Source organism: Etheostoma spectabile, chromosome 17 (genome assembly GCF_008692095.1).
Source record: "Etheostoma spectabile isolate EspeVRDwgs_2016 chromosome 17, UIUC_Espe_1.0, whole genome shotgun sequence".
Taxonomy (NCBI): Eukaryota; Metazoa; Chordata; class Actinopteri; order Perciformes; family Percidae; genus Etheostoma; species Etheostoma spectabile.
In genome coordinates, this window is record NC_045749.1 from 9,948,644 (window position 1) to 9,961,148 (window position 12,505).

Sequence of the window (12,505 nt, forward strand, 5' to 3'; positions counted from 1 at the left end):
AAAATACAGCATCTCTGTTCTCTGCAAAGACAAACCAAATTACCTGATTAATGTAACGTTATATCGACGTCTCCCAGCCATTTTTCACTGCAGAAAGCTGCTCCCTGCCTGGCTAAAGCTAATATAGTATTATATATAGTATATGTTGCCCAGGGCCAGGCTAGCTTAGCGGTGTCTTTCTCCCATTGCATCCCGCTGTCTCTCGTACCTACACCAATTCCGCACCCTGTCCCCCCTCCCCTTCTACCTGCCCACGCAGCGCTGCTGCACATGAGGAGAGAGCAAAGGGGAGGGGTTGCTCCTCAGTCAGAACAGATTGCTCGCTGTACAATACTTGTGTCTTTTCTGCAGAAGATCTATGTCTTTTCTACCAAAAGTCGACAGATTTGTTGTTAAACACTTTTTTGAAAAAGAAAATCGCTAAGGGGGTCTGAAAGGTTGCTAAATCTAGCAACAAAGTTGCTAAGTTGGCAACACTGCTTATTGCTGCTATCGCTGACTCACTAAAACTGCATACATAGGCGGAGCTTGGCTACATATGGCTCGCCAATCAAAGCTTCAGAGCTAAGGCAAAGCTACAGATTAGGTGTCCTTGAAGAACCTGTGCATCTAAAAGTAGTTCCGCGTTCCATTAGTTCCGCGTTCCATTAGTTCCGCATTACATTAGTTAATTTACACGTAAGTTTTATTTATTTTTATACAATGTATTCTCAATGTAAATTCATGCAAGAAGGTTGGAAACTACTGGCCAAATGTGGGAATAACACTCTATGGTAAGGTTACATGAATTATCATGTATGCCAGTGGTGTAGACAATGTGATACGGCACAGTTGCTTGGCGGTCATTTTCTGTACAAACATGAAATTAACTAATCTGAATTGCTAAAGTAGATATGAGGCAAAAGCCAACTTAAACCACACTCTCATTATTTTCGTAAGCCTGCCCCTGAAGCTACTGTAGCTTTGGGTGACACTGCAGCAGACGGTTACATTACAGAAACCACAGAAAATGAACCAGATGAGGCTGATGCTATACGTGCCAACATTACAAAAAATGTATGGGGTTGCTCTGGGACATGGGCGAGAATGAGACTGGGAGGGAAATATCACAGTATACCCACTACAAAAATCTAGACTACACCACTGATTTATGCATTCCTGATAGTTCATAAATTACTAAATGAATTTATTCATGCTATTTCATTCTTTAAGTCATGCATACAGTCATGATAATGTATGTACCCTTACCATAAAATGTTACCCATATGATGTAATTTTTAATGGGCACGTCATGATTAATGCACACAATGTCGTTATTAACAGACACTCTTCAGCAGAAATCTTTTGTTTCTTACCTGTTTGTAATACTGTTACAGGTCCAGACTGGGTTTAGACAAAGAGCAAGGAATGATTCACCTGGAGATCAGTGTCTCTGATGGACGTGAGTAATAAAATGATGTTCCCTTGGCAACATAGAAAGATTAGTCCGAATTTTAAACAGATTTCATGTCAAATTAGCAACATTTGTTATGATTGGTAAACTGTAAAAAAAAAACCAAAAAAAAAACACGAGTGAGTTTTTTTGTTGTTGTACTAAATCTTGCCTCCCCATCTGAATTGGCTGCATGGAGACTCTTTATATGATTAAGCTAATTCATTTTTCAAGGTCCAGGCTGTGACTTAGCTCTTTTTATTGGCCACAGTGCAGGAACTTCCATAAGGCCTTGTGTGTTAATGTCCTGTCTCTGGGGAGACCGCCTCATTTGGCTGATGCTAACACACTGGGACAACTCTGTCTCTACTTTATCTATTAGTGATAATGAGGATTGGCCTCCACAATGTTGCTTCTATGGCTCACTTAATACCATCAGCATAAGCTAAACCTTGATTGGGGACTAAAGAAGGCTGTTTGTTTTTCTCTTTGTTATATTTTTAGCACTCATTTCTTGCTTACCCACAGGGTCACAGTACATAACTTGTAAACTTCAGAATTGCTCTGATGGAAACAAGGGCAAGCCTTTCCCTGGATTTATCATCCCTAATTCCCTGGTGGTTCAGGATGAATACGTTTTCATCCAGGTGGGTTTTTATTGCAAGGTCTGGCTTCATTAAAAGACAATTAAAAGCTGTAAAACCACTGCATTCAATCGCATCTTAATGTACAGTCATGTTTTTCATTAACTAAAAGGGGCCATTATCCTGGGAAAGGATGGCATGTAATTGAAATCACAACATTGTGTATTATACTACAACTCCACTCTGCATAATGCACAAGATCCTGATACATCAACATCAAACGCTGAGTTTTGATGGTGGCTTAAATTATTTTATACATGCTGCTAACAGTCAGTGTACACAGTGAATTTTAGGAATATTTACCTGAAATTTGATTGAAGTGCAAATTGCATTATATTGCTTTTCCAGGTGCCAGTAGGTGGCCAGTCTGTCCATTATGTGTCCTATAAAAGACATTCTTTCTACCCAATGAAGCTTCCCAAGTACACTCTGCCAAAGGTAAGGCTGGAAGGGATGCAGTTTGGTGAGTTGAGCACATGTAGAAGAACAAACAGTAAAACAAGTGCAGCATTTATTTTACTGTTAAAGATTTCTTCAAGCTTATTTGTGGTATTGTGATGACTTAGTGAGGGTTGATTGTAAGTATGGTTGTTCCCAGTTAATACTAATGTCTGCTGACAAATGCATTAAATTGTTTCCCCCACATTATTATCCTCCTGAAAATTGATTCAGTTATACATGACTAGCCTACATCTTCAGATCTTGTGTTTATTTAAGACCCATGCACAGTTTTTAATCAGTTACCCTCCCGCCTGTATCAACAGATCTTTACCTAAAATATTAATTTGGAGTTGCAGTTTCCCCACAACACCAAAAGAGTGTTTTTTAAGGAAAAAAATAATTTTGCATTTGCACAAAAACAATGTTCCACACTCAGTACCATTTACTTAAAGCACAGCAGGATAGCTTAGTGGTTTTAGAGACTGTGACACTACAACAGATTTAGTGCCCACAGTGTTGTTTCGATCATGTCCATCCATCCATGTAGACTGTGAAAACGTTCTTAAGGACACACATCCCCTACCTCACCTCACTCTGGAGAAGGGATTCAGTCAAACTAAATGGAGCCTGTCTTAATTTGTAGTGCATGGCATGGAACGTTTGAGGGCTAATCTCTGCTGATCCTGACCGAATGATGTCAAGAAGTGACAAACTGCTAGCTTGCTGCTCCAGCTCAGTGGCCAATATGTGCGCACTAATATGCAGATTCACACTGTTTTTGTTGAGAAAAATCCTTTGAATACATTCTGAAAGCCTTATTGGCATACACAGTACTCATGTATTTCACATTTTTAGGACTTGCAAATAATCAGCACAGATGACAACCAGGTGGTGGCAGCGATTCAGGACTGGCATCAGAATGACTCCTACAACCTGTACATGTCTGAGTCCAGAGGGCTGTTCTTCACCCTGATGCTGGAAAACGTTGTGAGCAGTGGAGGACCAGAGGGCAATATCATGATAGACCTCTATGAGGTAGGCAGCGGCGATGTCAGTCATCAATTATCGTTTCACATGTTTTTATGTTATTCAGGCATGCTGGACAAACTCATAAAACTTCTGCAGTTTATAGTATATGTCGTGTTTATGAATGTTAACTATCAGACCAATGAGTTGACATGCTTCATAATAAAAGTGCAATTATACATGCAAAATCATCTGTTATGCAATTCAACTCTTTGTGCAATTCTACACTGATTTATATAGGTTCCAATACTGCCCATACTTGGAATACTCTAAATGAATTACATTTAATTAGCACTGTAATGAAGTTTATTGTCTGACAGAAAGTCAATAAGCAACCATTTTGATAATTGAGTAATCATTTAAATCACATATTAAACAAAAAGCTAAACATTTGGTCGCTCCAGGTTCTCCTATTTGCTGCTCAAAGTTGAGGATTTGCTGTTTTATCTGTTTTGTTTCATTTCAAATGTATTTTCTAACCATATTATCTCATCATCATCTTAAACTATTGGCCAGACAAGAGTGGGGCTGCAAGTAACGATTATTTTTATTTAAACAGTTTTTTTTTTATCATTAATTTATTAATCGTTAGGTCTATGAATGTCAGAACTAATAGAAGTTGCCTATTGTAATTTTCTAGAGCCAACGGTGATGTCATCAAATGCCTTGTTTTATGTAAACAACTTTATCAGTCCAAACCACTAAATTCTTCAGTTTACAATCATGTTAAGAAAGATAAGCAGAAAAAAAGCAGAAAAGCTGGTATCTTTGTTTGATAAATGACTCAAACGATGCATTTACTATTAACATACTGTATATGCTGATTTATTCTCTGTTGATCAACTGTTGCAGGTCTGAACAAGAGAAGAAACTTGAAGAGCTCATTTTATGTTCTTAGGAACATAAAGTTCCTAAGAACGTATACTGACATATACTTACATTGTATAGATGATTCATCAGAAAAAACATTGGACAGATTTATCAGTAATGAAAAAAATATTTAGTTGTACACTTTAGTAAAATACCTTTTGGCTTCATTCATCCATCCACTCACAGTGACATGCAATTTAAAGTCCACCTTACACTGAGAAGAAACTGAAGACTGCATCTAAGAGCACCATACACATTTAAATTCATGGTTTGGAAGCTTGAACAATAACAAGAGATTCTGACAAGTAAAGTACCAAAAGACAGCCTAAAACTTTGCTTAAAGTTCCTTTTTTTTCTGCCATTCTTTCCTTAATTGTACCCTCCGCTCAGATTTGATGTCCTCACCATAATGGAACAGATGTTGGTACATTTCATTCTGCTGCATCTGAGTGTCTTGCTCATATGCACTTTCTGTCTGCTTTTATTATCTTTTTCATGTGACATTGTTGTCGCACAAAAAACATTTAGCTGGTCTTTGGGTAATGTACCATACGGAAGTTTAGGAATCACTTGTGTCACTTAAAACGCATAGTCACAATGCAGGGAAAATATCTGCTTCAACTTGTGCCCGGAACATGTTATATCTGTGTTGACAAATGTGCTATGAAATTCACAGTGACTGCACTACATGCATCACTTTAGATTATCCTCATCTGTAGCCAACAGTAAAAGCATCACATTGTTACAAACACACACCTAACATAGCCATCAGCACTGGTTACTCTCATTGCTTACTGACCTCCACACACATTGTATGCTCAGAAATATTTTTGCTTCATTGTCCAGTAGAAGATTTGAAATGATAATTTATTCCTTTGACAAAGATCTGTGCTCTTCAAATGGAAGAGAAATATGAATTCAAGTGAGAGCTGAACATGAGATTCAGCATCTCTGTGCACATAAATACAAAGAAGAAGAAATATCTCAAGGCTGCGCCATATGTTGTTTTGATTCAGGAGAGTCCTACAGATGGTCCAAACTAGTGCTTCCTGTCAGTAAAACTGACAACGTATTCTCTCCAAACTTTTTTGGAGCCTTTAGCTTTACTTAACTGAATAATATATGTTTTTTTCCTTCCTTTTTTTAATTTGTCCCCCAAACCCCCCTCTGTCTCTCATGTTCGCAGGTTGCTGGGATTAAAGGGGTGTTCCTGTCAAATAAAGTTGTTGAGAACCAAGTGAAAACTTATATCACATACAACAAGGGAAGAGACTGGCGTCTTCTTCAGGCTCCAACAACCGATCTCCAGGGAAACAAGGTCTATTGTGAACCAGTAAGTGGGCCACTGACAAGAGATAGATTTATTTATTTGGATTTCCATTATCTTAAAAAAAGAAAACTAGATCATGCAAAGCTGTTGTCAAAGAGTGCAAATGTAAATCACAACAACATAGTTCAGAAATATGTCTATAACTGAAGAGACCTTTCAAATAATTTGGCATACTCAATTAATATGTAGATCAGTTTAAAGATAACACCAATCTCAACCTAACTGTCCTTTATTAATTATGAATCCAAAAGTTATAGTATTAACAATGTTCTATTGTATTCATGAAATACGTTAGTCATGGTACTCATAGTCTAATAGTTTAGTGAGGATTTTATCATAAATTGTAAAATGCTCTATATGTAACATAACATGATATCATAATTGTTGGGATGGTTTTAGTGCACTGATGTGCAGTACAGTAGCACCTCTTTAAACCGTATTTATTTGATTATTTATTAAATTAAGTTAGTAAGAAAGTTATGTCACCATTCATTAATCATCAAGACGGATGACAGTTGAATTTTTAGTTTTTATTCATTTTAAAGAAAAGTTTAAATGAAAATTAATAAAATTCTACAGTCGTACACAGAGGGCATTCTTAGCCATATATAACATGTAAAAAGCCACTTTGTCGATTTTTATGAGTCCAATAAAAGTCCCATGAACATGTCCCATCATCTAAACTGCATTTTAATGTACTGTGCATACACTCATAAGATGTTTTAGCTATAATAATACTAACTAAATAAAATGTGAAAAAACACATTTTGATATATTCAGTTTTTAAGTAAACATGTATCAGAGTTACAGGAATACTTCCATATTGAGCTTCCAGCATAAAATACCCTAACCCAATTTTAATGTATAGAGAATTTATGGTGGATGATGTCATCTATGTAATGTTTATTGTGGTGAAAACCTTTCTTCTTTGTTCAAAATTCTTTTACCAGATCTCTCTTACTTTTTTCTTAGATAACAAGACAATTATTTATTTATTTCAAATAATGATAGATTCACAATCAATTCATAAGTCAGTTATTATGAAGCCTAATATTGTCTGTGATCCAGGTCATTATCAAACCTTTGAATTACACATTTTGACTTCAGCCAACTGATCTCCTCGTGTTTGTGTTTGGCAGCCTTACTGTTCGTTGCATCTACACCTTCATGTGTCAGAGAATCCTTACACCTCGGGAAACATTGTCAGCAAAGATTCAGCTCCAGGAATTATAATAGCGTCAGGTGAGGAGATTATTTGATTTGCTCTCAGCCTTAATGATGGTCCTCAAATTTATCCCTCAGCACTCTCATTCAAATCTGTTCGTTTGTTCTGTTCCCAGTCTTTCTGAGCCAACAACAGTTTTCAAAATAAAAGAAATCAACCTTTCCTGCACATGTGTTCCATGTTACTTCAGTGAAAAGAATAACACAAACGTTTTGTTTGAGAAGCCAAAATAAATACTCCAAATAGTGCTGTTCTACCTTTTGTGTTCAGGTGTAGTTGGATCTGAGCTGACCAGTAATAATGTCAGTATTTTCATCACATCTGATGCTGGAAACAGCTGGAGAGAGGTACAGTATGATAACTGTAAGATTGGTTCCAAATACCTGTGTTTTTGCACCAATACTTGTATAAATAACTTTGTTGAACTTCTTAAAAGCTTCTGTGATAATTGTTGTCTTTCCCTCAATGTATTACAAAACAAAGTGAAACAAACATGACTTTAGTCAGGCATTCTCTGAAAAAGAATAGGACTCTGACTGAGCTTTTTGTACCAATTTTAAGATCTCGCTTTTCAGTTCTTGTTGATACAGCCATGATGGCTAAGAAATAAAGAATTGATGTTTGACAACCAGCATTGTGAAGACATGTGCATCTCTGATCTGTAAACCAAATAAACTAAAAGGAGCATTCTGATTTTCTTTGCCATTGGCTAAAGACAACAAAAATCAACAAAGAGTGCAAGCACTTGCTTGATGCTGTTGTTTATTTACACAACTAAAACTCTTGTGTAAAGAACACTTGTGGTTTCTACTTGTTTACTGTGTAGGTGTAGGATGCATGTTCCTAATGTTGTCATCGGTGCACACTTTATGTCGACTTGAATGATTCTCTGGTGTGATAAGTGGAAGCTGGTTGTGTCTGCAGGTTTTTCAGGAAGAGTACAGCGTGTTTTTCCTGAATCAAGGAGGGTCTCTGGTGGCCATCCGACACACACCTCTGCCAATTAGACACATTTGGTAAGGCTCTCCAAGGGTGTACTGCATCTTTTTAGAGACTGTACTCAATCTTCAAAACAAGGAGTCAGACTTCTTTTCTGCTGAGGATTTTCTTACTGAATTCAACTCTATTTGGGGCTGGTCTGTCTTTGATCAAACCATTGTTCTCTCCCTCAGGCTGAGTTTCGATGAGGGCAGAAACTGGGACAAATATAGCTTCACCTCCTCACCGCTCTATGTTGACGGGGTGCTGGGGGAGCCAGGAGAGGACACCCTCATAATGACGTAAGATATGAAGGAACCATAAAGCGCTCATGTGTTTCTAGTTTGTTAATTATTGCACTGGGTCATTATTTATTTAATCTGGTTTTAAAAGGGTTTCATAAGACCAAGATGTAGAGGAGTTTCTTTAACCCACAGAGGAATATGGATTAAGAATTGCATTTAAATTACCCAAAGTGGAATGATTTTTATTTTTTAAATCTGCCTTCTTATACCCAATATTTTGACCTTGTATTTCTGGCTTGTTTGTGCAGAATATTTGGTCATTTTAGTCATCGATCTGAGTGGCAACTTGTCAAAATTGACTTCCGGTCCATTTTCCAACAACAATGCACATCTGAAGATTACATGACATGGCAGTTACACAATGAGGTAAGAGGATCTTGCTGCTTCTTGCTGATTAAACCCAAGTGAATCTCTTTGTTTCAGTCACACAATAAAAGCAAGATGAAAAAAGTAAAGAGAATCTTAGAAATGCTTATGATGCATTAATCATCACAGGGCGAAGTGTGCATCATGGGAATGAAGAGAATCTTCCAAAAACTGAAAGCAAACGTTCTATGTGTCAAGGCTAGAAATCAGTACATTTCCCAGATGTCAGACTCCTGCCCGTGCACAGAGGCTGATTTTGAGTGGTAAGTTCTCTTTTTACTTTATTAAATCCAATGCACAACACTTTGTCAGAGGAGTGTCAAAGGAGTGTTTGAAGAGGTGTATATTGTGTTTCTATTTATTTAGGATTTAAGTTAGTAAGTTAGTACTATGATTTAAAAACATTCAGTTGTTTTAACTCTTAGGGATGAATAATCTTCATATACGATTGTGGTTGTACTTAATATCCCAATATACTTAACATATTCCCAATATGCATTTCTAAATATGTTTTACTCATATAAAGTGCACTTGAATAGATTTGAATGAAATGAATAAAAGTAATGCATCACTCCTGAATCCATTATAATATTATATACTTAGTATGTCTAACAAGTGTCACTTCAATTCAGAACTTCTTACACTTCTATGACTTTACTCTGTCTCACACCTTTTCAACTAAACACGCTTAACACCTCTTCATTACTAAAAGGCTTATTCCACTTTCCAACATTCCTGAGACTGTTTCATAGATCACAATGAAATAAATCTGACAGATCCCTCTGACTTTCTCAAAGTATAATTATTGTTTGTCTAAACATGCATAATCCTTTTTCTTCTGAGGTATGTTACACAAAACCTCAAATCTCAAATACTCTGAGCTGACTGTGCTGTGAAAGGTTTTCTTGAGCCAAGAACACCTCCAGTTACAGTAGATGTGGGACTTATTGTGTGTGATTCTGTTTGAGCTGAGTAATTATATTTGATATGTCAATGAAAACTATTCTCAATAACTCCTCAGTGTATCTCTTTCTGTTCATGTTGCTCCAACTAAAACAGCGACTACGGGTTTGAGAGGCAGATTGATGGTAGCTGCGCTCGGGCTTTCTGGTTCATTCCTTCAGCAACATCTCGAGACTGCATCACAGGGGACAGCTTCCTCAACACCACAGGGTACATCTGAATTTGTTGTATTGACACGAACAAAGGGAGTAGTGGCTGTAAAGATGGTGTTGGTTACATTCAAGCTCAACTTTCTTGAAAAACACCTGCTGTGCTGTGTGAGAATGGTTACTTGCATACTATACCCTATCCTTGAAACGCTCCTAACCTTCAAAACAGATGGAAGGAGGAAGATTGGAAGAAAGTCAGAACACAAATTGCCAAAAAAAGCAGAATTACAATGTTATTTGAGGTTGATCTTTATCATATTTATTGTCAAAATAACCAATGAACTACAAGCCACAATAAACAGACTGCACCTGAACATCAAATGCTGCAATTGAGTGTTTGAAAACTAGTTAGCAAGTGAGCGGAGACATTAAAATAGCTAAAGATAATGGAGAAATAGTTGAAACGTCAACAGTTTTCACAATAGCTATTGTAAAAATATAAACTTTTATATAACTAATAGTGTTACTAACATGGACACATTTGTAACTGAAGGCTGGTGTTGATAAAAAAGATTATTTAGCTCATCTGGTGAAGCTGTTGGGGTATAGATCAAAAAGGTTACATCTCTTATGAATATCTCCCTGTGTGTGCATGTGTTATATGTGTGCTTTTTCACTCATGTGATGCTCATTTGTGTCTTTTGGGGGTCATTAATGAATTCCAGATATCGCCGGGCTTTGTCTAACAACTGCACGGAGGTAATGCTGTTGAAGTACAGCCCCAGACGACAAAAGTGTCCCAGTCAGGCCCCCAGGGGCCTCCAGCTCTTCACCAGTGAGGGAACACTGGTAGCAACACTGGAGAGGAATGTCACTTTCTTGGTGTTTCTGGAAGAGGTGCTGGTTTCACTTTATCAAAACAACAGTAGTGTGTGTATTACAGGGTGATACTTGTAAGCTGCATGTTTTTTCTTTAGTGTTTTATCTGTATATCGAGATGCTGTCAGCAACGTTGCACAGAGGCTGGCGCACCAGTTTATCAAATACATATGCGGTGACATGATTTACCACTTGACCACCTTCTTGTAGATATTATGGAAATGCACTCTGTTATTAACTGAGGTTACAGTCTGATACAGAGTGATATGAGTATTTTGTTTTCTTTTCGAAGGGTCTCAGCTCCATGACAAGTATAACAGTGGATTTTGGCGACGGGACAGCAATATCGTATGTTAACATAAGCTCCATTGATGATGGGGTCAAGCATATCTACAGTAAAGTTGGCATCTACCAAGTTTCTGCTACAGCTACCAACACTCTGGGCTTTGACAGGGTTATACTCTACCTCCACGTCTCCTGTGAGTCAAATAATGAGTCAAAATGAGTCAAATGACTACTTTAAAAGTTGTTACTAAAACATAAACAATTATATGATTAGTCTTCTATTTAAAAAAAAACTGAAAACAGTATTTGAGTATTTCATTTTTTAAATTATATTTTTAATAATTTCACGTTATGAGGTTTTTTAACATTAATATATGTCCTCCTAGCTTGCCTATGGTCCCCCAGTGGCTAGAAATGCCGATAGGTGTAAACCGAGCCCCCACCCCCAAGAGTTCTAGACTCAGAAAGGGTCCTAAGGAAAGCTCATTGTGGGACTGGATCTAGTGGCGTGAAATTCTGCCCCAGGGCTGAATTTCAGGAAAGAGACTTCAGATACAGTAATAGGGGACCACTAAGGTCTATGTAAAAGCATCCAAAAACCACCATGTCAAGGGACCTTTAATATCAGAAAGTGACTACACTTGATCCTTTATCCCATATTACATCCAAGCCAAAACACTTCAATTTGTGGGCCTTAACCATAGACTGTTAATAATATTAAGTATATGGGCTTAACAAATAAAAAAATAATTTAAACATTTGGGCAAACGACTCTTCTATAAGTTCAAATTGGCTCATTAAAGAGAGACTACATCCAAAATCTTTTTTGAGTTTTGAGTGTCACTAACCCCATTAAGGCGTAAAAGATGGCTGTTTGATGTATTCTCATTGAAAGAGAAAAGCAGCTGTGGTCAGTTTGAATTCAGCTCATTATAATGGATTCCAATGGTGATTTTTTTCATGGCACTAAAAAAACATCAAAACATCCACAGACACACAGTCAAAACACTCCCACAGTGCAATCCATTTCTCCACTGTCTTAACTACCGGTATATGCTCATTGTGTTCCGGGCAGTCATTGTTGTGCCAAAATATGGCTTCATGGAAGCAGTATTTAGCCATATTGTAACAAAAGGTGTTAATTTGTAGTGTTTATGTTTTCTCTTTAAAGGTCAGCTTGAACACGTCCAGCTCTCCGCTCCTTCGGTGGTCGTCAAGAACAAAGCAGTAAACCTCACCACAGTGTTAAGTCCCAGAAATGTGGGAACAGTCACCTATTACTGGTGGTTTAATAACAAAACGGAGGTAAGCCTTACTTTCTATTTCTCTGCCATGCAGCCTGCTTACTGAATGGTGTGATAGATTTACAAGTCACAAATAGCAATCTCACGTCATCCATTTAGAAAACCCTGCTTCCAAAATACTTCACATCTCTTCTCTCATTTAAATCTATTAACTACAGTACACGATCCAGTAACTACTTAACCTTAGATATCCCTCATGTACGCACAAATTTCGGCAGAACTGGTTTCAGGTATGCACCATTTAGATTCTTAATTGTCATTTTCCAAGGCAATTTGTAGCCACAGTATACAAATGTACATATATATAT

At 37.3% G+C, this 12,505-nt stretch overlaps 1 protein-coding gene across 1 annotated transcript in view; it reads left to right on the forward strand.

Annotated features, from left to right (window-relative positions):
* Window positions 1-12,505, forward strand: part of LOC116705335 (VPS10 domain-containing receptor SorCS1) — a 47,777-nt gene that overhangs the window by 22,463 nt on the left and 12,809 nt on the right. The window contains exons 6-20 of the mRNA XM_032541428.1: window positions 1,377-1,441; window positions 1,961-2,079; window positions 2,425-2,514; window positions 3,373-3,552; window positions 5,600-5,746; window positions 6,883-6,985; window positions 7,239-7,315; window positions 7,893-7,984; window positions 8,141-8,248; window positions 8,500-8,617; window positions 8,747-8,880; window positions 9,677-9,790; window positions 10,455-10,626; window positions 10,901-11,087; window positions 12,065-12,198. Coding sequence (XP_032397319.1) covers window positions 1,377-1,441; window positions 1,961-2,079; window positions 2,425-2,514; window positions 3,373-3,552; window positions 5,600-5,746; window positions 6,883-6,985; window positions 7,239-7,315; window positions 7,893-7,984; window positions 8,141-8,248; window positions 8,500-8,617; window positions 8,747-8,880; window positions 9,677-9,790; window positions 10,455-10,626; window positions 10,901-11,087; window positions 12,065-12,198 — 1,840 coding nt within the window. The remainder of the gene's footprint in view (window positions 1-1,376; window positions 1,442-1,960; window positions 2,080-2,424; window positions 2,515-3,372; window positions 3,553-5,599; window positions 5,747-6,882; window positions 6,986-7,238; window positions 7,316-7,892; window positions 7,985-8,140; window positions 8,249-8,499; window positions 8,618-8,746; window positions 8,881-9,676; window positions 9,791-10,454; window positions 10,627-10,900; window positions 11,088-12,064; window positions 12,199-12,505) is intronic.